The 24,422-nt window shown below is 36.9% G+C and overlaps 1 protein-coding gene across 5 annotated transcripts in view; it reads left to right on the plus strand.

The window, feature by feature from the left end:
• The first annotated feature begins 3,374 nt into the window (after window positions 1-3,374).
• pspc1 (paraspeckle component 1) overlaps window positions 3,375-24,422 on the plus strand; it is a 55,830-nt gene continuing 34,782 nt past the window's right edge. For 4 of the 5 annotated variants that reach the window (XR_015475933.1, XR_015475934.1, XR_015475932.1 and 1 more), the window contains exons 1-3: window positions 3,375-3,892; window positions 23,876-24,177; window positions 24,266-24,361. Coding sequence is in view for 1 of the 5 variants with exons in the window: in NM_001045258.1 (NP_001038723.1) it covers window positions 3,539-3,892; window positions 23,876-24,177; window positions 24,266-24,361 (752 nt within the window). In the remaining 4 variants the exon portion in view is untranslated. 5 annotated transcript variants of the gene reach the window in all.

The following is a 24,422-nucleotide window of genomic DNA, read 5'->3' on the forward strand; positions in this document are numbered from 1 at the left end:
ACACACATACATATAAACTTGCTGCATGCCAACACACCTATACACATTCGCATATACATATAAACTTGCTGCATGCAAACACACCTATACACACTCGCATATACATATACTGTAAACTTGCTGCATGCAAACACACCTATACACACTCGCATATACATATAAACTTGATCTATGCATATGCACCCATAAACTCTCACATAAGAATGTAAATTTGATGTGTGCATAAACACCCAAATAACACTTGTGCAAAAATACAAAACAAAATTCACAAACATATATACAGTTAGTTGTGTATGTACATATATGCAAGTGATTTTATATGTGTGTATGCATGAATTCTCACTATAAAAGGAGGTTATTTCACTTTAAATGGAAGTAGTTTAATTTCAACGTAAATGTCCTTTGAGCATAATGAACAAGATTATTATTTGTCATCAATCAAGTTATTGCAAATCTTAGGAAACAGAAATAATGTGATTAGTAGAGGAATTACATCTGTTGAATTATGAAAATAGATTATGCTAATTCTAAAAAAAGATTTAATAAAATAAAAAGATAATGCTAAGGAATGCTCCTGCAAATTTAATGGTTTGTTATGCAATAAAATTATTGGAAATGTTATTATGGTTTAATAAATATAAGGTTGCTTGAATAAAATTTTGGATAAAATATGTTTGTTTAATATTAGTTTTTAATGTTTGTTTTATTGTCGGTGTCACTATTCGTTAAGGGTTATGATATACACTTATGTCCAGCAGGGGGCAGGAATGCACTTAAGTGGGTTTTCCTGTCATCAATAAACAGGTTATTTTACCAAAATGCTGGATGCCAGCTGCTGTAAAAAAGATTAGTAGTTATTAAACACAAAAGGAGTGTCCAGAGGATATAGCTTTTCCATGGGGGGTCAACTTGACCAACATGATAAACACAGACTTTTAATCAGCGTTTTTTTTTTTTTTTTTTTTTTTTTGTATATGCTGAATAATTACCAATCAAAATGATACCAAAATCTTGCAATTTTGACACCAACATTGTAAAAACCTATAAAAAGCATAATAATTATAAGAATTTAAAAAACAAAACAAGAAGACTATAGGTTTAGTTTAGTTCTAGTTGCTTTTTGAACGTCCTTTAAGGGTTCTATCTGTCCATTTATATTTGTGTATGTAATTACCTAATTAAATTAAAAGGTTTAAAATAGAAATATTTCTTATTTTGAATAGTCTATTTATATAGACTAATATTTTATATAACATATGTTCATAATTTAATATATTTAATCCCTCTATTAATCGCATTCTTTCTATTTCATAAGCTTTGCAATAACCAGATTTGTGATAAACATGTTTGTGAATATTATTATTTTTATTTTTGTATGTTTGCGCAATGTGTTATTTTGGGTGTTTATGCACGCATTGAGTAATATAGGTGTATATGCGAGTAATTTACAGGTGTATATACACATGTTTTATGTATGTGTTGCTAAGCAAAGTTTGATTTAAATCCTACACGGCACCTCATATCATACATAAGTAACATAATGCATTACGCAATTATTTATGTCTTTGGGGGAGTAACTCAATATTGTAATGCACTACTTTCAAAAGTAACTTTCCTCAACACTGTTAAGTATCATGTTTAACAACTATAGTGGAATACAGATTATGAAGGATATTTCTTCAATTTATAATTTTAATATTTGGAATACCTTAAATAAGTGTAGATCATATTTAAGAGACATTTATATTATTGGTGGTTATTTTTATTTATTTATTTATTTATTTATTGACAAAAAGGAAAGCATTTCTGGACTTATTTACCCAGTTTATTCAATTCTTTTTTAAATAAAATCAATAAAAGCTATAAACCAAGCTAATTTTATTTTACCTGTAAAAGAAAAATGTATATCAGAAAAGGAACATTGGTCAAAGAAAATGAAAAAGAAGGTTAAAGACCTTGACATTGAATGTGTCAATGATACAATTAAAATAAATTGGCTTAAATTCCTAAAAAGATCAAATAAATTAAATCAAATTATATGTATATCCCCAGCCTATTTTTTTATTAATTAAGATGGTATCCATTTTTTTTCCTTAGATGTGATTATGACCTTAAAACACTGTTAATAACATCTAAGGATATTAAATGGACGCCTTCAGTGTTTCATTAACAGGTTTTACTTGACTGGAAAATTATCCAAAAGCATAATTTTTGTCTACGTAATATTCCTTTATGGAAATGTAGATACATTGTATATAGGAACAAATCTTGATTTTACAAAAACTGGTGGGAAAAAGGAATATGGTCAGACATGCAAATGTTAGATAATAACAGAAAAAAAAATGTCTTTTTAAAAAGTATTTATTTTCAAATTGTATTTATTTGACAGAAAGCAATATAATAATATCATCAAAGCTATCCCACAATATGTATGTCTTGTAATCTATCTCAAAATAATATAACAACTTGTCTTCCTTAGCTTTTGGTGATTAGAGATTTGATTATTAATAGACATTTATCCAGTGTTGTTTTACAGTATGTTTTCTATTAATGTTTAAAAAAATGCACTATTTCTCTAAGGAAAAAAGTTAAATTGTTATGAACTAAATATTTAAAGTTTCCAGTGGCACCAAAAGTATAAAGAAACTCTATTTTAAAATTCAAAATGGAGTATATCCTTCTAAAGAAAGTTTAAAGTTTGATTCTGATTCCAACAATTTTGTGATGATCAAATTGAAACCACAGCATCTTTTCTATGATTGTAAATTTGCTTGTGCCTTTTTTGGGAAGATTTGCGTAATTGGTATTTTACGAAGTTTCAAGATTTACATTGCTTTAACAAAAGAAAATGTACTATTTGTATATTTTTAAACAAAACACATAATTTACCAGTAAACACAGTTATTATTCTTGGGAAGTTATTTTTTTTTTTTTTACATATTCTTAAGAATCCCTCAAAAATGTTATGTATTTAACTATGTCTTTATTTTCTATCGCTTAAATGAATGAAGAAATAGAATACCTCAATTATCTGTGATTGAATAGAACATAATGAACTTGCTGACAACCTTTAAGAGTTTTTTCTTTCTTTTTTATGATGCTTATCTGTCCTCTGATTAAGGAAGCTTTTATTATGTACCAGTAAATCATAGATGTATTGTTGCTTTGTTCAAAGTTGTTCAAAAATAAATTAAAATGCAGATTTTTTTTAAGAGCGTTAAAAGCAACCATATCCACTACAGCATAGAAAGAAAGTGAGCAGATTTTAGTAAATTATTTTCTAGGATATTGCTCCGCACTCCAGTTGGTGGCGGTAATGCGCCAGATGTTGGCTTGCCAACCGCCATTAAGTACCATTAGAAGAAGAACAATGCGGGGACTGGATTCGTCTCTGTATAGGATGTTGAGCTCAGTTAAATGTGGGTTAACATAATAGTAAACAGTGTAATTCACAGTGTCTATTATTAAATTTTATTACAACAAACTAGAAATCGAATTGAGACAGTATTGTAATAGTTACAGTTAGGTCTGCAGCGCAATGGCAAATCCTAACCTAAAACAGGTGAATATTCAAAACAATGCAACATTCCCTCATCAGCAGAATGTTACGCGCTCTACGGAATCTCCGGGAGACCCTAAGGAAACGATGGAGGCAGTCGCTCCATCACCACAAGACCCCAGTTCTGCAAACTCTGAACCTCAAGAGATGACCGTAGACATCAAGAACTTCAGAAGACCAGGTGAAAAAACCTTCACTCAGCGTTGCAGATTATTTGTCGGTAATCTACCTTCAGATATGGCGGATGAAGATTTCAAAAAGCTCTTTTTCAAATATGGCGACGCAAAGGAGGTGTTCATCAACCGAGACAGAGGATTCGGCTTTATACGCCTGGTAAGACACCGTGCTTTGCAAAATACAAGTAGCCTGAAAATCAAAACATGGATCATTTTAAAGAACTTAACGTTACGTTAGTAGTGTGTGGAAGGGGGGTCGTTGACTGTTTGAAATGGAAACAAATAAACATTTTAACAAACAAATAAACAAACAAATAAACATTTTAATTGCGTAAAAAGTTTTTTTTTACGCAACTAATTATTTTGTTTCTTGAGAAATATATTATTTTGTTAGAATTGTTACAAATATTATAAACTACGTTATTGCTTATTGCGTTGCTTGAAAAATATATTGTTAAAACTGTTATAAAGCTGAATATGTGTGACCAAAGGACAGAAACAATACAGAGGAAAAGAAACAATGAAGAGGAAAAGAGGGTGCATACCATACAGACATTTTCTAAAATTATTATTTTTAATAATACATTACTTATTGCGTGGCTCCAGAAATATATTATTATTCTGTTATAAAATATACTTTATTACTTATTGCGTTGCTTTGAGAAATATATTATTTTATTATATATATATATATATATATATATATATATATATATATATATATATATATATATATATATATATATAAAACAGTTTATATATAAATATGTATGTATGTGTGTGACTGTGGGGGACAGAAACAATACAGAGAGGAGTGTGCGTTTCATTCAGATTTTTTTTTTTACTGTGTAATTTTGTTAGATCTGATAGTTCAGTCACTAGGTGATTCCCATGAAAAAAACAATACAGAGAGGAGTGTGCGTTTCATTCAGATTTTTTTTTTTACTGTGTAATTTTGTTAGATCTGATAGTTCAGTCACTAGGTGATTCCCATGAAAAAACAATACAGAGAGGAGTGTGCGTTTCATTCAGATTATTTTTTTTACTGTGTAATTTTGTTAGATCTGATAGTTCAGTCACTAGGTGATTCCCATGAAAACCTTGTTTTTAAATCTTGTTCTTGACTTTAAAAAAAAAAAAAAACAGGCAAGAACGTTGTGGATTTTTTCTGGAAAAGCCCATTCACACATCCATTCCAAAATGCCAGTAAATTCTCACATCATTAACCAGAAATTAGCTCTAAACAGCTGCACTTGTATTTGTAAACATAGATGGGGTTAGGCTTTTGTGGATGATTGATGATACATAATATGTGTGTGTGCTGGCACTCACTCATTCCTGCACTTCATGTGCACACGTGTCAAGCAACTGAAGCAGAGCTTGAAGGTAAACAAACAGCAGTTTATCAGCCTGTATTAGCCGAGAGTGCTTTTTAAGTAGTAGGAGCCTTTCATTTACTCACGGCCCGCACTGACATTACATTCGGGCCTGGGCACGCTTACGTCATCAATGATGCGCTGTTCTGTAGAGAAACGCTTCTGCTCAGCACAGTGGAGATTTCTTTAGTTATATTGTTTTAGTCGTTTGGTATGCGGTGACACACAGTCAAATATTTCACTGAGCAGATCAACCACTTTTGATGCTCATAAACCACTATAAAGTCCTTGTGCTGCAGGAATTAGTAGGTTTGCTAAAGGTACATTGTGCATTGAGCGGTTTGCGTCTTTAATAATCTTTGACAGTTTGCGTTCATTGAACAGTAAGAATGATTGATAAATCCAGATGAAACAATCCCGTAAAAGTCACATCTCATTTTTAGTTTTGGGCTCAGGCGTGCTTTGCACTAACAAGCGTACTGTGCCAAAGCCCAAGTGAACCGTATTCTGGCACACCTCTTCCAACCAGGCCACGGCCAGCCAAGTGAATCGTACCTGAGCCAGATTCAGAGCACTCACACTTCACAAATGATCTGGGAAACATTTCTGCTGTGAGTTGGGTAGCTGTGGTTTTATTTTTTGTGTACAGTCCGGGTTAGCACTCAGACATTCCTTTCAGACAGCTTACTCTTGTGTCCACCTGCTGTTGGTTGTGGTTCATCCTTTTTGGTAGTATGCTGACAATACCTTGGGTACTGTAACTGTTGATACTAGGGCTGTCGCAGTGAGGAAATTTCTCCTGCGGTAAATCTGGATCAAGGTTATAATAGTTTTGATTTTTTTTGTAGTTTTAGTTTCTATTGCGTTTTGACTTTTTGTTTTTAAATTCAGTTAGTTTTAATTAGTTTTAGAGGTAGATTTCCTAGTTTTTATTAGTTTAAATATTTTAAATGTCTTAATTTTAGTTAAATTTTTATTAGTTCCAGTATTAGTTTCAGGTTTTTTTCTAAATGAGAATATTTGTTAGTTGCAAGATTCAAAATCAACAGGTTAAATAATGTTTAATAAAATTGCAGTCATACATTTTTTGAAAGGTATTCAGAGGACACATGAACACTATCATCTACCACAACCATCTACCCATCCTCAAATTCAAATACAGCAGCCCACAAGATAGCAGCATTAAGTACAATATGTGTGCAAGGTTATTTTTGAGGTTAGGCACACAGTAAAGATGGGCAGGGCCAGATTAACCAATAGGCATTATGGGCACAGGCCCAGGGGCCCGTTCGCATTTAGATTTTGCCTACTCTTCATAACGAGGAAGACAAGTAGGATTCATTAATAAGATTCCTAGAACTGGATTGGAGAGGTGTTATCCAAATCATGTGCATTATAAGTTTTTAGAAGTTATATATTAAAAATACCCTTAAAAATAAATTTTAGTACTGCTTTAGTGAACTTGAACAAGTATATTAAAATCCATTATTTTCCCCTAGTTGTATTAGTGTTTTTTTTTCAAAGTGTGCTTTAAATGTTTTAAAACTAAGTTAAATCTTTGTAGACTAGAAATATATGTACTGTATATCATTTATTAAAAAAATGTGGGCAATACATTAAAGATTAATTTTATTTAAAAAATATTCAATTCAATTCAGCTTTATTTGTATAGCGCTTTTACAATGTAGATTGTGTCAAAGCAGCTTCACATAAATGGTCATAGTAACTGGAACAGTGTGGTTCAGTAACTGGAACAGTGTGGTTCAGGTTTTAGTGTTTAAGTTCAGTTCAGTTTAGCTCAGTTCAGTGTGATTTAATCATTACTGAGAGTTCAAACACTGAAGAGCAAATTCATCGATGCGTAGCTCTACCAATCCTGAACCATGCGAGGCAGTGGCGACAGCGGAGAGGTAAAAAAAACTTCACCTGATGGGAGTGAAGAAAAAAAACCTTGAGAGAACCAGACTCAGTTGGGCACGACCATTTTAATTTCTCCGCTGGCCAAAAGTCTTGTGCAGAACTTCATTCGTCGTGGTTTAGGCTGGAAGATGGCCTCAGCGAAGACTCGTCTGTCCCTGGAGCGTCGCTGGAATCAGACACATGTTCTCCACTCCCCACGACCATCGGCGCAGCAGCAGCTCAGGATATGGCCTGGTCCCGGATATGGAATCCTTGGGATCATCACGTCGCTGGTCTTGGATCCAATCAGTGACTCCGCCTAATCTGAGGACCTCGGGATGAGTGTTCCCAGGTGAAAATAGAGAATAAAGAGAATAATTAGCGTAGCTGCTGTTCATAGTGTATATAAGCAAGATGCAGAAGCCAGTGTGGAACCCGCTAGGTGATGCATTGAGTGTATGCTTTACTAAACAGATAGGTCTTTAATCTAGTTTTGAACTGGGAGAGTGTGTCTGAGCCTCGGACATTACCAGGAAGGCTATTCCAGAGTGTAGGAGCCATGAAAGAGAAGGCTCGACCTCCTTTACTTGATTTTGCTATTCTAGGTACTACCAGAAGCCCTGAATTTTGAGATCTTAAGGAGCGAGTTGGTTCGTAGCGAGACAGAAGGTTGGTTAGATAAACAGGAGCTAGATTATTTAGAGCTTTATAGGTGAGAAGTAATATTTTAAATTCAATACGAAACTTAACAGGCAGCCAGTGTAAGGAGGATAAAATTGGGGTTATATGATCATATTTTCTAGACCTGGTCAGAACTCTGGCTGCTGCATTTTGTACTAATTGAAGTTTGTTAATAGAGGATGCTGGGCAGCCAGCAAATAGAGCATTACAGTAATCCAGTCTCGAAGTCATAAAAGCATGGACTAGCTTTTCTGCATCTGAGATGGATAGCATATTACGTAATTTAGCGATATTTCTCAGATGAAAGAAGGCAGTTTTTGTGACATGGGATATATGGTTTTTAAAAGTTAGATTGCTGTCTAATATGACACCCAAATCTTTTATAGTAGAGCTAAAGCTAACTTTGTATCCCTCTAATTGTAAATTGAGTTGCGAGATCTGCTGTGTGCAAGATTTAGGCCCAATAAGTAATAATTCTGTTTTGTCTGAGTTTAAGAGAAGAAAATTGTTGGTCATCCAGTCTTTGATGTCTTTGATACACTCAGTTAGTTTAGAAAGTTTAGACGTCTCGTCAGGTTTAGTGGAAATATATAATTGAGTATCATCTGCATAGCAGTGAAAGCTGATCCCATGTCTTCTAATGATGTCTCCCAGAGGGAGCATGTAAATTGTAAACTGTAAAGGGCCTAAAACTGATCCTTGAGGCACCCCATACTTTACTGGGCAGATTTGTGAAGGCTGTCCATTAAGATTCACAAACTGGTAGCGGTCAGTTAAGTATGACTTAAACCATTGTAGAGCCTGTCCCTGGACACCTGTAGACTTTAAGCGATTTATGAGGATATTGTGGTCAATGGTATCAAATGCCGCACTAAGATCGAGTAAAACTAATAGCGAGACGCACCCTCGGTCAGCAGCTAAGAGTAAATCGTTGGTTATTTTCACTAAGGCGGTTTCTGTACTGTGGTGAGCCCTGAAACCTGACTGAAACACTTCAAAAATATTGTTCGTCTGCAGAAAAGAGCATAATTGAGTGGAAACAACTTTTTCTAGTATTTTAGACATAAATGGAAGATTTGAAATAGGCCTATAGTTAGCTAAGTTGTTGGTGTCTAGTTGCGGTTTCTTAATAATAGGCTTAATAACAGCTAGCTTGTAAGAGTTTGGAACATGGCCTATAGATAAAGAAGAGTTGATAATGTTAAGAAGAGGTTCTCCTATAGCAGGTAACAGCTCTTTCAGTAATTTTGTTGGAATTGAGTCCAGCATACACGTAGCTGGTTTAGAGCTATTTATAATTTTTACTAACTCTTCATGTTCTATGATTTTGAAGCAGTGTAGGTTATTATTATGATTTAATGAAATATTTACAGGATTTGGAGTATAAGCCGGTGCAGAAAGTTTGGCATCTCCTATTTTCTGTCTAAAGCCTTCTATTTTATTACTGAAAAAATTCATGAAATCATCACTACTAATTTGCGGTGGAGTAGTTTGTTCCAAGGATGACCGATTATTTGCTAATTTAGAGATGGTGTTAAATAAAAATCTAGGATTGTTATGATTATTTTCTATCAGTTTGCGCAGGTGCTCGGTCCTGGCAGATTTTATATTATATTAATCTTATTTTTTTATTCAACTACATTTACATTTAGTCATTAAGCAGACGCTTTTATCCAAAGCGACTTACAAATGAGGACAAGGAAGCAATTTACACAACTATAAGAGCAACAATGAATAATGCTATAGGCAAGTTTCAGGTCCGTAAAGTCTAAGAAGAAAAGTATTAGTAAATTTATTTATTTTTTATTTTTTTGAGTACAGTTAGTGGTATATCCAGAGAGGCAATTGCAGATTAGGAAGTGAAGTGGAGACTAAATAGTTGTGTTTTTAGTCGTTTCTTGAAAACAGCAAGTGACTGCCATTCTGATGCGGTTAGGGAGTTCATTCCACCAACTGGGCAGATTGAACGCGAGCGTTCGGGAAAGTGATTTCTTCCCACTTTGGGATGGAACCACGAGGCGACATTCATTCACAGAACGCAAGTTTCTGGAGGGCACATAGATCTGCAGAAGTGAGAGCAGATAAGGAGCGCAGCCAGAAATCGCTTTGTAAGCAAACATCAGAGCTTTGAATTTGATGCGAGCAGCAACTGGCAGCCAGTGCAAACGGATGAGTAGCGGAGTGACATGTGCTCGTTTAGGTTCATTGAAGACCACTCGTGCTACTGCGTTCTGGAGTAGCTGAAGAGGCTTGATAGAGTTAGCTGGAAGCCCAGCTAGTAGAGAGTTGCAGTAATCCAGTTTGGAGAGAACAAGAGCTTAAACAAGGAGTTGAGCTGCATGTTCAGATAAGAAGGGTCGGATCTTTCTGATGTTATAGAGTGCGAATCTGCACGATCGAGCAGTTCTAGAAATGTGGTCAGAGAAGTTTAGTTGGTCATCTTTCATTACTCCAAGGCTTTTCACCCTTTTGGATGCAGTAATGGTTGCCCCATCTGTCTGGATTGAAAAGTTATGGTGTAGAGTCAGGTTGGCAGAAACTACAAGCATTTCCGTTTTCGCGAGGTTCAGCTGAAGATGATGATCTTTCATCCAGTGTGAAATGTTCAACAGGCAGGCTGAGATGCGAGCTGGAATCGAGGGGTCATCAGGATGAAAAGAGAGGTATAGCTGGGTATCATCAGCATAGCAGTGGAAGGTGAATCCATGTTTCTGGATGACTGGTCCTAGAGATGTCGTGTAGATGGAGAAGAGAAGTGGCCCACGAACAGAGCCTTGAGGTACCCCAGTGACAAATCCAGCAAGATGAGGACTGATGATTTTGAGTCTGCTTTAGCCAGTCTGAGATCCTCCACGACCGAGAGCAGGGCAGTCTCAGTTGAGTGGCCTTTCTTAATGCCTGATTGCTTGTTGTCCATGAGATTGTTTTGAGTAAGAAAGTCCAGGACTTGATTTAACACTACTTTCTCCAAAATCTTGGCCATGAATGGAAGCAGGGATACCGGTCTGTAGTTTTCAAGTAGCGTATGGTCCAGGTTGGGTTTCTTTAGCAGTGAGGTTACCCTAGCCTGTTTAAATGAAGTGGGGAATAAACCAGAGTCAAGAGATGTGTTAATTATGTGAGTCAGTGTTGGTATGACTGCAGGAGAGATGGCTTGCAAGAGATGAGAGGGAATGGGATCAAGTGGACAGGTGGTTGCATGGCTAGATAGCACGAGTTTGGACACCTCAGACTCAGAGAGCTGAGAAAAAGAGGTGAGTGTGTGTGGTGTTGGTGTTGTATCTTGCGTGTTTGTTGTAGGTGCAGCAAATTGAGCACTGATTTTTGCAGTTTTGGTGCAAAAGAATGTAGCAAAGTCATCAGTAGTAAGTGTGGAGGATGCGGGTGAAGGAGGAGGATAGAGGAGGGAGGAAAATGTTTTAAAAAGTAGGCAAGGATTAGTGGCATTGTTGATTTTCTGTCGGAAATAAGTCTGCTTAGCAGAAGTAACCTCAGCCGAGAAAGAAGACAGAAGAGTTTGGTATGGTAAGAGCTTTGCAGGATTTTTAGTTTTCCACCAAATTCTCTCTGCAGCTCGAAGTTTTGAGCATCCGAGAGCCAGGGTGCAGGAAGACTGGCACGGGCTGGCCTGGATACAAGAGGACATATTCTGTCTAGACATGATGCTAGTGTTGAGCAGAGTGTATCAGTGGCACTGTTCTTATCAAGTGCAGAGAGTTTACAAGATGGAGTAAGAGAGTCTGAAACAATGGTGGATAGTCTATTGGGTGAGAGAGAGCGTAGGTTTCTGCGAAAGGCAACCGGTATTGGACTGTGTGGTGGCTCAGGAATAATGTGGATGTTGAGGGACAGAAGGAAATGATCCGATATTTGTAGTGGAGTTACTAGTGTTTGATCAGCGAAGCAATGTCATGTGTAAATAAGGTCTAGCTGTAACCTGATTTGTGGGTAGCAGAAGTAAGTGCTCTTTTGAGGTCAAAAAAGGCAAGCAGAGTCTGGAAGTCAGCAGCTTGCGGTCTCTCAATGTGAATGTTGAAGTCACCTAGCACCAACAAGGGAGTGTCATAATTAGAAAAAGATGAGAGAAAAACATCCAGTTCATCTAAGAAGTGACCTAATGTACCCGGTGGGTGGTAGATGACAACCACATTTATGTAGAAGGGGTGGATAATGGTGAATGCATGGAATTCAAAGGAGCTGATTGTTGGGAGGGACGGTCTTAGAGTACATTTCCATTCTTTGGAAATCAGTAGTCCAGTCCCACCCCCTCTCCCTGTCTGACGAGGAGTGTGGGAAAAAGAGAAATTAGCAGAAAGAGTAGCATGTGTAGCAGTGTCCTCTGGCCTCAACCAGGTCTCAGTTAGAGCCATGAGATTATAGTCCGAATATGTAGCTTTGGAGGTAATAAAATCTGCCTTGTTAACTGATTGCTGATTGACAATTCCAGAGGCCCACGGAGAGAGAGTTGTGAAATAGCAGATACATGTATTGAACGAAGGTTGTGAAGATTTCGCCTGCAGCGTACCTCCCGTGTTTTGCGAGTGTTAGTAACAACAGGAATTAGTAAACACATAATAAAAGTGCAATGAAAACAAAAAATAGGAGTAAAGATAAAGTAAAAAAAGAAAGTTAAGTACTCAAGTGCTTTGTCGGTGTCTTTGCTTGGTGGAGTCGCGCAGGTAGAGTCGATGGCGAAGGTAGAGTCGATGGTCTTTACACTCATCGGTCTTCACACGAGGCGGTCTTCACACGAGGCTGCTGCAGTGAGACTAGTTGCTTATATACACCCCAGAGCACTAGCTGATTGAATTCAGTTGGACACCCAGAGCACTAGCTGATTGAATTCGGCTGGACACGCCTCGAGAGTAAAACAACGGCCGAAACTGCGGCGGACGATGCGAAACCGTCCGCATTCGACTATAGGGGTGCGGCTATAAGGGGCCTACAAGACATTGTCCCCAGGGGCCTCTGAATTATTAATCCGGGCCTGGTGATGGGAAAATCAGATTTCTAACGCAAATATTAGGACTCAACATTATGTAGTCAGCAATAGTAATTTCAGTCAGTTAAAACATGACCATGATCTGAAAAATGTCTTACAGTAAAGTTTTACTAACTGTAAACCCAACTGAATCATGATTGACTTATTTAAATTCCATTACGATTTTCTGTCATGAAATAAAGTTACGTTTTTCACCAGTTCCTCGCATTCAAGCCCTCGGTTTACTCACGCTGCAGTTGCTTCAAGTTCAGTTCAGTCACACAGCTGGTTGCACTTAATGTGTTTGGTTCACTCAATCAAGCATACGCAGTATTATTGGTTCACCGCTTATCAATGTAACGTTACTGTTCTGATAATTGCATGAGAGTATAAAGAGTCAGAGAGGGGGTATTAGGCTTGTTATAAAGTAAGCAGTTGGTGGATAAGTGCTTACTGGAGACGCAAATCATTTCAAATGATTCAGTTCGATTTGGTGAATTAGTTCAACCAGTACACTTAGAAAATCCGGTTAAAAAGATTCATTCGCGATCACGATACAGAAATAAAACCCATTATTGGGCACAAATGTGTTAAAGTCTCTGTATTTAATGCTGTCACCGTGCTGCTGTCATGTCCACTCGTTGTATTTATCACGGGATGCAACAGAGAGGACTGACTGGAGGAGAACCGGCTCGATCTGGCCAATGACAGCAGGAGACTCTGATGTGCGAAAGGGTCAAACACAAACACCTGGGGCCTCATGTATCAACGCTGCATACGCATAAAAACTTTGCGTACGCCAGGTTTCACGCTCAGAATTGCTCACGTTTGGATTTACTAACAATGAACTGAACGTGGGAATGTGCGCAGCTTCACGGCAGCTTTCTGGCTGGCGTACGCACATTTTTTGTGCGTGTCTGTTTTATTTCCATTGGCGACTCCTAGAGGCAGTTGTGTTAAATTCCTCTCTACAAAGTGTCTGAGCCTTGCAATGGCAGCTGTATGAGACGGGTTCATCTAGCAGGTATATAAGGTTTCAATACCATACAGTTGACCAGCTAAACATTAAAGCACAATTTGCAGCGGTCGCCTGTTTTCCCAATGTAATCTGAGCGATCTACCGCACGCACATTGCTATAAAGACACTATCTGAAGATGAATTTGCATGCGTGAATCAGAAACATTTCCATTCAATAAATGTGCAAATAAAATATGATGCACAAACTTATTGATGATTCCTACTTGTCTTTCTCGTGATAAATAGTGGGCAAAATCTGATATGTAGCGGGAAAAAAAAAAAAAAAAAAAAAAGAGTTCATCAGATGCTGAATTCGAGCCGAGTTCATGCTCGAACGTGTCAATACATGATCACATGCGTCTTACGAGGTGCGCCACTGAGACTGTTAAGGGTACTGCAACATTTTACACATATAAACCACACTATTTCTTTTTTTAATGCACTCAGTGCGATGTTCAGACCCAACTGTGTTAACTGCATCAGCTAAACTCTTCCACTCTATTTTTTTCTTTTGTTGTTAATTCCGGAGAACAAACTTGCAAATAACACCGCTTTTCTCCGGTCTATCTCTGAAAGCAGCACCTCCAATTCACATTCTGTTCAAAGTTTCTCTTTTTGCTTGCTTTTGCCTTTGCTTTTTCATTGGGTTTTGCAATTAGCATAGTCATTAGCATATTCATACGGGGGAGGAGGCAGGGAGGGGTTTTGTGCTCGTGCATGTTGCGCTCAGTTTTACGTTCATTCGGATGTACAAAAGAATATGCGTGAGATTCGGCGTATGCAGTGTTTCATACATCTGAATTTTTTTCTGCGTACGCACATTTACAGCTTTGTGCGTACGCAATGTTTTAGTAAGTTTTCCACGCAAGTCTTCGTACATGAGGCCTAGGGCTGTAACGATATACGATATAAAATCGAAATCGCGACACTCAGATCTACGATCCTGTGTCGCGGTGTGATAAGGGAGAATCGCGACACACCCCGTGACTACCTTTCCAATAACGTCACGCGTGCCTTCAAAAGTTGAGCTAATTAACACTTTTTTTCGTTCGACATTACAAGCACTACTCCGTTTAAGCCCTCGCAATATTTAGCCGGGAGAGCTCGCACGAAGCTCTTAGTAAGGGACCGTCTGAATGTGTCAGGGATATCAAAAACAAAACTAACTTAACCCCGCTTGACAACAGACAACGCCAGAAACATTGCCAATGCTGTCAAAGCGGCCGGATTTTCAGCGCATATACGATGATTTGCTCACACTGTTAATGTGGCTGCGCAGAGAGGGATGGGCGTTCACCAGATGTCAGGTAACAGCGCAAACTTTTCTGTAACCGTGCTGTGCGCTTTCTGTTTGAACCTTTGAGAGTGCTGACTGACAGATGCGTGAGGTCAGAAAACACGACGAAGCTTTAAGTTAAGATGAACACAGTTTCTATAGTTATACTTTATTTAGAGATAAAGGTATATGACTCTGCATATAATCACTTCACAATCTTGCTGGAGTTTATAGCCGTTTCGCTTTACTTCAGGACGCATTAACACCGCTCTGAAGGTTTAATCGCTGTTTTAAGTTATCCAGAGCTGTATGAATATATAAATCTTGAATATCACAATAGTATTAAATATTACTATTGTAACAACACAGACAGCAACACTTTTGCGCATTTGATACCCAGCTGATTCAGTCGTTTCATAAGAGGACCGCGCCTCTTCTTTTTTCCTTGTCAACATAAAGGCAGTGAGTTGCGCCTCATTTTCGGCCCCTTGTTTAACTGCAAGGCATACTTAATTTGCGGGACGATAACGTATAACCCGTGCCTATACAGACGCATTTGCCAAAGAAGCAAAATGGAAGAAGAATATTGCTGTTTGATACAGACCTGTTGATGCTGCAGCGCTTATGTCGACCTGGATCTGCGTAATAAACGCAACAAATAGGCTTTACTTTTTATTTTACAGCTTAAAGCATGTACGCAGATTAATGCAATATCATATTTAAACAACAAAACTGTTTACAAAAAGTCTACATATGAGCGCGTTTTTGCCGTCTTTTCATCACGCAGCGCGCACTTGAACCGCGAGGGAGAGAGAGGAAACCATAGGCTATATCAGGACATATTCTTTAAGATAATGATTTCTATTAAAAATGTAAAAGGTTTTGTGATTATAATAATAACAGCGGGGCATTAAATAAATGCATATTTTCCGTGAAGCGAGCAATTTAAGGAAGTCAGCTATTTTTATTTGACGGAAGAAAAAAACATATGATTGGAAAAAAAAGCCCATGCCGGTTATTAAAAAGAATCAGTCAGTATTTTCGTTTTGTAATATAAATTAATTATTTAAGTGAAAATAATTTAGGGCAGTCCTATTTATTTTATTCATTTTATTTAGATTATTCTGCTCTTCTGTGCTAAACACTTCAGGTGCGTGAAGATGCTCTGTTGTTCTGTTCCGCTATTAATATATAAAAATAAATCAGTATTTTAAAATGCAATATTTAATGTGTCAGACACAAAATAGACACGTCAATTTGTTTAATATAAAATTTATAGTAATCTGACCAGTTCACCGTTAATAACCGATTAATGAGCGGCGGTTTTCGGTTAGCAAAATTAACGAAATGAGCATCCCTAGTAGCCATTTAATTTACTTTTTCTATGTAAGAGAACTTGATTGAAAAATAATTTTCAACATGCTTGAACCATCTACACAATGCAGTTTAGTTCTGTTTGGTTTTTCAACCGTATTTTGTTACAAAGAAAACAGAAGTGATATAGCTTTGGCTATTTATTTATTTTATATATGGCTATTGATATTGTTAATAATTTGCATAGTTAATATTGTTCTTTGATGTTTAGTTTGTAAAGATTTTTCCAATGTTATTTAATAAAAAATTGTTTTAAAAATCTTTTTTTTCCCACCCCACACGAAAAAATAAAAAATAAATCGTTATACGAACCGAATCGTGGGTCAAAAATCGTGATACGAACCGAATCGTGGGTTTGGTGTATCGTTACAGCCCTAATGAGGCCCCGGCAGCGCAGGTTATATTTACTTCCAAAAGGCTTACTTAAGACTTAAGATTATGTATTAAATACATTTACAAATACGAAAACAAAGGAGGTTTTTGCTATAATTTTAGTTTCAGTTAGTTTTCTTTGTACACAATACAGTTTCAGTTCTAGTTTTTGAAAAAAACTCTCGTTTTAATTTTTATTTCTGTTAACGACAATTATTTTACATTTTAGTTTTCATTTTTTTGTTCGTTTTCGTAAACTGTAATAACCTTAATCTGGATGCTTATTAGCGCAATGATCGGTATTTCCGCCAGACACACCCGCAAGTAATCTACGCATGCACCAGTGGTGTGCAGTGAGGTACTGACTCTTTCAGAGTCCGATTTACAAATATATGCACCCTATATATTTGCCAAATAAACTGTTTCATATCTCATAACAGCATTCTTTATACTGTATACACATAGCAGGTACACATTGGGCCAAGCAAGAATGTAAAATGTAGAGCGATATATGCTTCCCAAAAAACACCAAGGTGGATGCAACAGGTGCTACCTATAACAAGCGACACACACACAGCACTGCGGGCCATGTGGGCGCTCGCTTTCACTCTCACTCATAAATACAGAGGATAATGAAGAATGAAGTATTAAAATGACTTGAATTACTTTTAAATTACTTTAATTACTTTCAAACGATCAAGTTATCTTCTGCTCTGTACTTTGAAGCAAGCCCTTTAGCTCCGACATTGGTTGTCCATTATTTATTCACGTTTTAATTCAAGATCCAATTTTTAGAACTTTTCGAGCTGAGATATAAAATCTGCGATTTTTTGCAGTCAGTCAATCAGGACAAAACGAAAAATAATCCTGTTGAACTGTACGTTTGAGATGAGCAACCACTGAACAAAAATGACCGTGAGCTCACACAAGCCCCCTTTATTGTGGGAGAGCTACTACCTGCCCCACCTCATGTCTTTTCAGTGGCTTTATGTCAGATTCTATCTCAAAATTAGGAATGCACTGATATGGATTTTTTGGCCGATACTGATAATTCTTCAGACTTGGAGGCCAATAGCCGATTCAACAATAAAACAATTCAAAATGTTTTATTTTTATACAGCAAACTTCATAAAAGCTGAAACTCCGCTCTTTTGAACTGAATAGCCTATACTCAAAGCAAAAAAGCTATGATTTTAAAATTGCAAGGTGATATAGAGCCCTATATAGACATATATTTACGATTTCACACAAATCAGCTTACAAAAAATACATCATTTCCTTTTCTTCATAGCAAATTAACATGCAAATTGACTGGTGCATAAAATTAAAAAGTTTAAATAACAAAATGGGATTTAATCAACAAGCAAGTTAAATATATTTTAAACAAAATGAAAATGAAAGAGCTAAGGACTAAAACCAGCTCATATGTTCTTAAATATAACGTGTTACAATAATGTACATGTTTACAAATATGTCATGTCCGAAAAAGCCTTTTTTAGAGGTGTTTGGACAGTTCATAGCCACAGTTCAAGTGAAAAGCTCTCCGCGCACGCACGGTGAAAACTCTCACTCGGGCTTGTTATAATCACTATGAATATTCCGATCAAACTGAATACAATCTTACATCAACAACACATGGCAACCAACGCGTTGATAATAACAAACAATTTTATTAGATTAAAAACCTTCTGAAAAAGTTTTTGTTTAGCGCGTCACGTGTGCAGGTCAGTTTGGTGCGTGTGTATGATACAAGTGAAGAGGGAGAGACAGAAAAGAGGAGCGCTTTTTTCACAATGAGACCAAGTTACATGGGTCCTCGTTCATTCCCCGGCTGCAACTAAAAGAGTTCACCCCGAAACTAATATTATTCGGCCCTGGAGTAATAAGTAAATCTTCCTGCTATCTCTAACACAACAACAACACACAAGTTATTAACGCACAGCAATACCACGTGAAGAAATGACAGACTTTGAAATAATCGGTGTGGATAGTTGAATAATCAGTGTGTGGAGAGATCCATGAACAAGTCTGAACATGTTCCGCCCACACGTGCACAACAACAATTACGTAATTTATCGGCTTAAAGATATCGGCCTAATTTAGACATCGGATCAATAACAATAATCTTAAAAATAGCATTCATCGGCCGATAACAATATGGCCTCCGATATATTGTGCATCCCTACACAAAATAAGTGATAGACATTCATGAAATACATTACCTATCATATGCAAAGTGAGGACACATAGTGGGGTTCAAAAGTTTGGGCACACCAGGTAAACATTTGTATTAATGTACATAAAGCCAAGGAAAGATGGAACAAATTCCAAAAGGCCTCCAATTAGAGAGTAGACGTTCTTATAATATGTCAAAAAAGTCAGATTTTATTTCTGTCATTTACACTTTCAAAACAACAGAAAAAATGGCCTCTGCAAAAGTTTGCAGACACTAACGATTTACTAACGATGAAATGAACGTGGGAATATGCGCAGGTCCATGCCAACTTCATGCCTGGCGTACGCACATTTCTTGTGTGTGTCTGTTTTATTTCCATTGGCGACTCCTAGAGGCAGTTGTGTTAAATTGCACTCTACAAAGTGTCTTTGAGCCGTGCAATGGCAGCTGTATGAGACGGGTTCATCCATATGTCTAGCAGGTATATAAGGTTTCCATAACATTGCAGTTGATCAGCCAAACATTAAAGTGCAATGTGCAGCAGTCGCCATTTTTCCCAATGTAATTGGAGCAATCTACTGCACACACATTACTATAAAGGCACTATCTGAGGATGAATTTGCATACGTGAATCAGAAACATTTCCATTCAATAAATGTGCAAATAAAATATGATGCATACACTTATTAATATTTCCTACTTTTCTTCCTCGTAATGGAGAGTATAGGCAAAATCTGATATGTAGCGGGGGAAAAAAAGCATGAGTTCATCAGACGCTGGATTCAAACCGAGTTCATGCTCTAACGTAGGGGTGCACGATTTGGGAAAAATATCACATTGCGATTATTAAAGGTAAAAATTGCGATTTGCGATTGCGATATGATAAACATGTGCTATGACTTAACTTGCTTGTTATTAAGAAAAATGCACACACAGATTACTAATAATGCTGAAATTTTTATTTTTCAACTGAGATACAGAATACAGTGCAATCTAGCAACAACTGGAAATGAACAATGTTTTCAAATTAAAACAAAGTTGTACAAAATTAAATAACAGTAACATCTTTACATTACTGAAATAAATTCCATTAAATTAATTTTAAAATAAAATTAAAAGGTCAAATGTACAGATAAATAAAACAAATACCTATTTTTTAAAAATATTTTTTCATTACTACTTTTGGCTTTTATCGCCATGCATTCATCATACTTTTCTCTGCTGCTTCAGGTGCTGATATAAATTTGTTGTGTTGCCACGTGATGTAGCAATTTTAGTTTGGCAAATTTTGCACTGTACCTCTTTCTGCTCAGTGTCCGATATCCTGTAGCCAAAATATCACCAAATAACAGAGGTAGCATTTTTTTCCTGGGCACAAGTTCATTGTTGGTCTGTTCTGTATCCATTTTCTCCCGTCTCTACACTGCGTGTATAGTCATAAGAAACTAAATCGCTTTTTGATCAACTACTAAAAGCTGGAAAAACATCTGATAAATAAGCCAATGAAATTAACATTATTGCTAAATAGATTCAATATTTACACATTTGCTTGAGGAAGGAATGTTGGGGGAAGTTACATTACTATTACTGTTTTCCATAACGTCTATGCCCTTCCATAACATTAGCTGATGTTAAAACTTACAGATAGCACTATAGCTATTTATTGATTAGCAATCTGTCAACGTTGAGATGTAAAAAATATGGTATAACAAATAGCTTCAAATGATAGAATACATAGCAAACAAAATATTGACAATAAATTAAAAGGTTTAGCCTATTAAAATCAATGGCCTATACAGAAATTAAATAAAGCTATAAAATCTTTGATTGTATTTGCATATTGATTAAAGTTACTATAGTTATTTAGTGAAGAGCAGCAAATGAATCTCTCATTTTGTTTGATAACAGAGGTGTTCATGTGAGAATGCACAGATCTATAATGAAGCATTCGACTACTTTAGTAACTGTTTGTGCTCATTTAAGAAAAAATTAGTTGTGTTTAAAGTAAAACACGCAGGACGGACATGTTTACATATTTTTAAGTGTATTGTCTGTTTCAACACACACCTGAATCTGAGCAGAGCAAAAAAAAAAAAAAGAAGCACTTTTCCGATGGTCCCTTACTAAGAGCTCCTCTCAGTGCGAGCTCTCCTAGCTACACATAATGCGACTGCTTAAACGGAGCAGTGCTCATTATGTCAAGCGAAAAAAAGAAAAAGACAGCTGTGAAACATAACCAGGTTTGTCTTTTTGTAGGAAACACACTTTAGAAGAGGTTTTTGAGTTATTGCCGTCTAACACTGAATGTGTCAGGAATATCGAAAACAAAACCAACTTAACTGCGCTCATTTCTGGCGACCCCCCTGGATGTACAGCGCCCTTAGCATTTGCCTATACTGCCTATGCAGCGGGCCTTAGTGCAGATAAAACATTTTTTTAAAGGTGTATTTGTATATAGAGAGATATATGTAACTACATAGAATAGACAGAGATAGATTGATCTCTGCAGCAGCTGCCAAAGAGCTGCGCGCTGCTGACGCAGCTACTGTGAAAGGCAAATGCCTGCGTGCTGCTTCTGCTTTCCATACGCGCTGCTTACACACTGCTTTCGCTTTTGTTTATTTAATATAATCGCATGATTTGCTGTAATGTAATCACATAGGCTGACATCGCGATTGCGATATGATTAATCGTGCAGCGCTACTCTAACGTGTCAAAACATGTTGCCATGCGTTTTACGAGCTACGCCACTCACGCTGTTTAGGACTCTACAAAATTTTACACCTTTACATCGCACTATATCTTTTTTTAATCCACTCAGTGCGTTGTTCAGACCCAACTGTATTAACCGCATCAGCTAATCTCTCCCACTCGTTTTTTCTTTTATTAAATTCTGGAGAACAAACTTGCAAATAACAAAGTTTTTCTCCGGCCTTCCTTCGAAAGCAGCACCTCTAAATCACATTCTGTTTAAAGTTTCTCTTTTTGCTTGCTTTTGACATTGCTTTTTCGGTGGGTTTTGCCAAAGTAGAGTCATTAGCATATTCATACGGGGGAGGAGGCAGGGAGGCATGTTGCGCTCAGTTTCACGTTCATTTGGATGTACAAAGAGAATATGCATGTGATTCAGCGTAGGCAGTGTTTCATGCATCTGAATTTTTTACTGCGTACGCACATTTACAGCTTTTTTTCATACGCAATGTTTGAGTATGATTTCAACGCAAGTCTTCGTACATGAGGCCCCTGGTCTTTCCAGACAATGATCGAGAATAAAGCCTTACATTGTAGTATACTCTGAATGAGCAAAGGGCACGCACTAAACCCAGTTGCCAGGGGATTGCACTGTCTGACTGAGGCACAACTCAGTGCTACCTCACCTCGCTTCCTACGCTGTAATTAAACAGGAGATGCGCAAAATACAGCAATTATGGTCATTAAAATGATTGAAATCAATTAAATTATACCGAAATTGCATTTATAGCACAGATCAGTGGACAAATATTTGTTTTATCCTTATACATCTCATGATTGCAGGTGAGGATGATGCGGTTTGGGTTTGGTCTAAAAAGGAAGGTGTTCTGAGGCGCACTGCTGGCGCGTTGCTATTTTGAGAAACTAAAAAAGATTTTTCACTAGACCAAAACAAACCCGGTCTAAACTCCGGCGCAGTTGCGCCTAGCTTACACACTGCTTAATACGCAAAAGAGAGCAATAGGCAAATATCTTTACATATGAAAAAAATTTTATATTAAGGATATAATAAGAATAGATATAGAATATAAATATAAAGGATTAAAATATTACAAAACATATTATTTTCTAGCCTACATGAATATAAAAAACCACTGCTTTTATGCCTTCTTCATCTCGGGAGGCTTTTTCAGTTCATTCATAACAATTTGCTTTTGTATAATGTTAATATTATTAGCAGTATTATTTATTATATCCATATTTATATTTGTTTTATTAAAAACAAGCTTAGATTGGCTTATCTGCAGGTTTTAGACCATACGGTGCACAGCATGTGTTTAAGGATATAACTCAGGTTTTTAAGCACACTTTGTTATTATTGTTCATTTATTCGTTTGCTGAAATAGCTTTGAAACGAATATTTGCGCTTAACAAGTGCTATTAATTATTTATAGACTAATTGATGTCTGTGCAAAGGTTCCCCTTATCCAAGAGCGAAAGTGAAAGTAGATCCATTATCTCTCATTCTCCCGCAGTAGATGCTCTGTTTTACAGTTTTCCATAAAAAAAACTGTTAACTGTTTGCTTGTGAAATGCTCGTTTTTCCACTTAGACTTACTTTACGTCCTGTAAATAGCGAATGCGCTTGGCAGGACGCAGCTGGCTCTTAAAGGGAATGGGAGATGAGACTCTAATTGGTTTATTCTCAAACCCACCTATAACTCATTAAGAAAATAAACTCAACCCTTTTAGACCATGCGCCCTGACGCAAAGCAGATTTTCCCGTCCTTAAATTAGCAAAAATGCATTCTGACACGTCCTGAAAGTGTTTGCGCTCTGCGTTTTGCGCTCTGCGCATGTACAGTAAAAATAAAGCCCTTTGTGTCTTGGTCACAGATGTGACAACAGGATGTGCACCAACCATTTGTCCTCTTTTAAACTGTCTTTTGGCTGATATGTCACCATAATGTTGTGTGCATTGCAATATTTTTAGCAAAATTGTGCTATTACGCTAATTAAACCTTCACACTCTGCTCTTACTGCTGGAATGTGCAATAAATAATGATTGGCCACTAATCTGGTCCAATTTAGCCACAAAACCTCCAACAATTAATTGGCCAGTGTTTCAGTTTAATGTCCAACCCCTGTATATGCAAATTTGTACATTTGTAAAATGCATTTTATTTACTAGTTACTTGGCATTGAGAAATCGGAATGAGTTTAGATACATAAATTTGTAAATAGTTTCCAGTGTTTAAGTAACCATATTTGAATTTGCCAACTTTTTATTATTCAGGAAACAAGAACATTAGCAGAGATTGCTAAAGCTGAGTTGGATGGAACAGTACTTGGAAACAGACCCATTCGTATTCGCTTTGCAACTCATGGGGCTGCCCTTACAGTACGAAACCTTTCTCCAGTAGTGTCCAATGAGCTTCTTGAACAGGCCTTCTCACAATTTGGCCCAGTTGAGCGGGCAATTGTGATAGTTGATGATCGAGGTCGGCCCACAGGCAAGGGGATTGTGGAGTTTGCTAATAAACCTGCTGCCCGGAAGGCCTTGGACCATTGTGCAGATGGGGCCCTTTTACTTACAACGTAATAACTTTTCTTTTTTAAAGGTTCATTCATTTATTTATGTTTGTTTGTTTTTTTGCATGAATCTGTATTTATTTTTGGTCCTCAGGTCCCCTCGTCCAGTCATTCTTGAGCCAACAGAACAATATGATGATGAAGATGGGCTACCAGAAAAGCTGTTACAAAAATCTGCACAATATCACAAGTATGTCTTGAAATCATTGACGGTCCTTGTTTTCCATTATGCTTCAATCATATCTAAAGGG

The sequence above is a fragment of the Danio rerio genome, chromosome 1, assembly GCF_052040795.2.
Source record: "Danio rerio strain M-AB ecotype USA chromosome 1, GRCz13ab, whole genome shotgun sequence".
Lineage (NCBI taxonomy): Eukaryota > Metazoa > Chordata > Actinopteri > Cypriniformes > Danionidae > Danio > Danio rerio.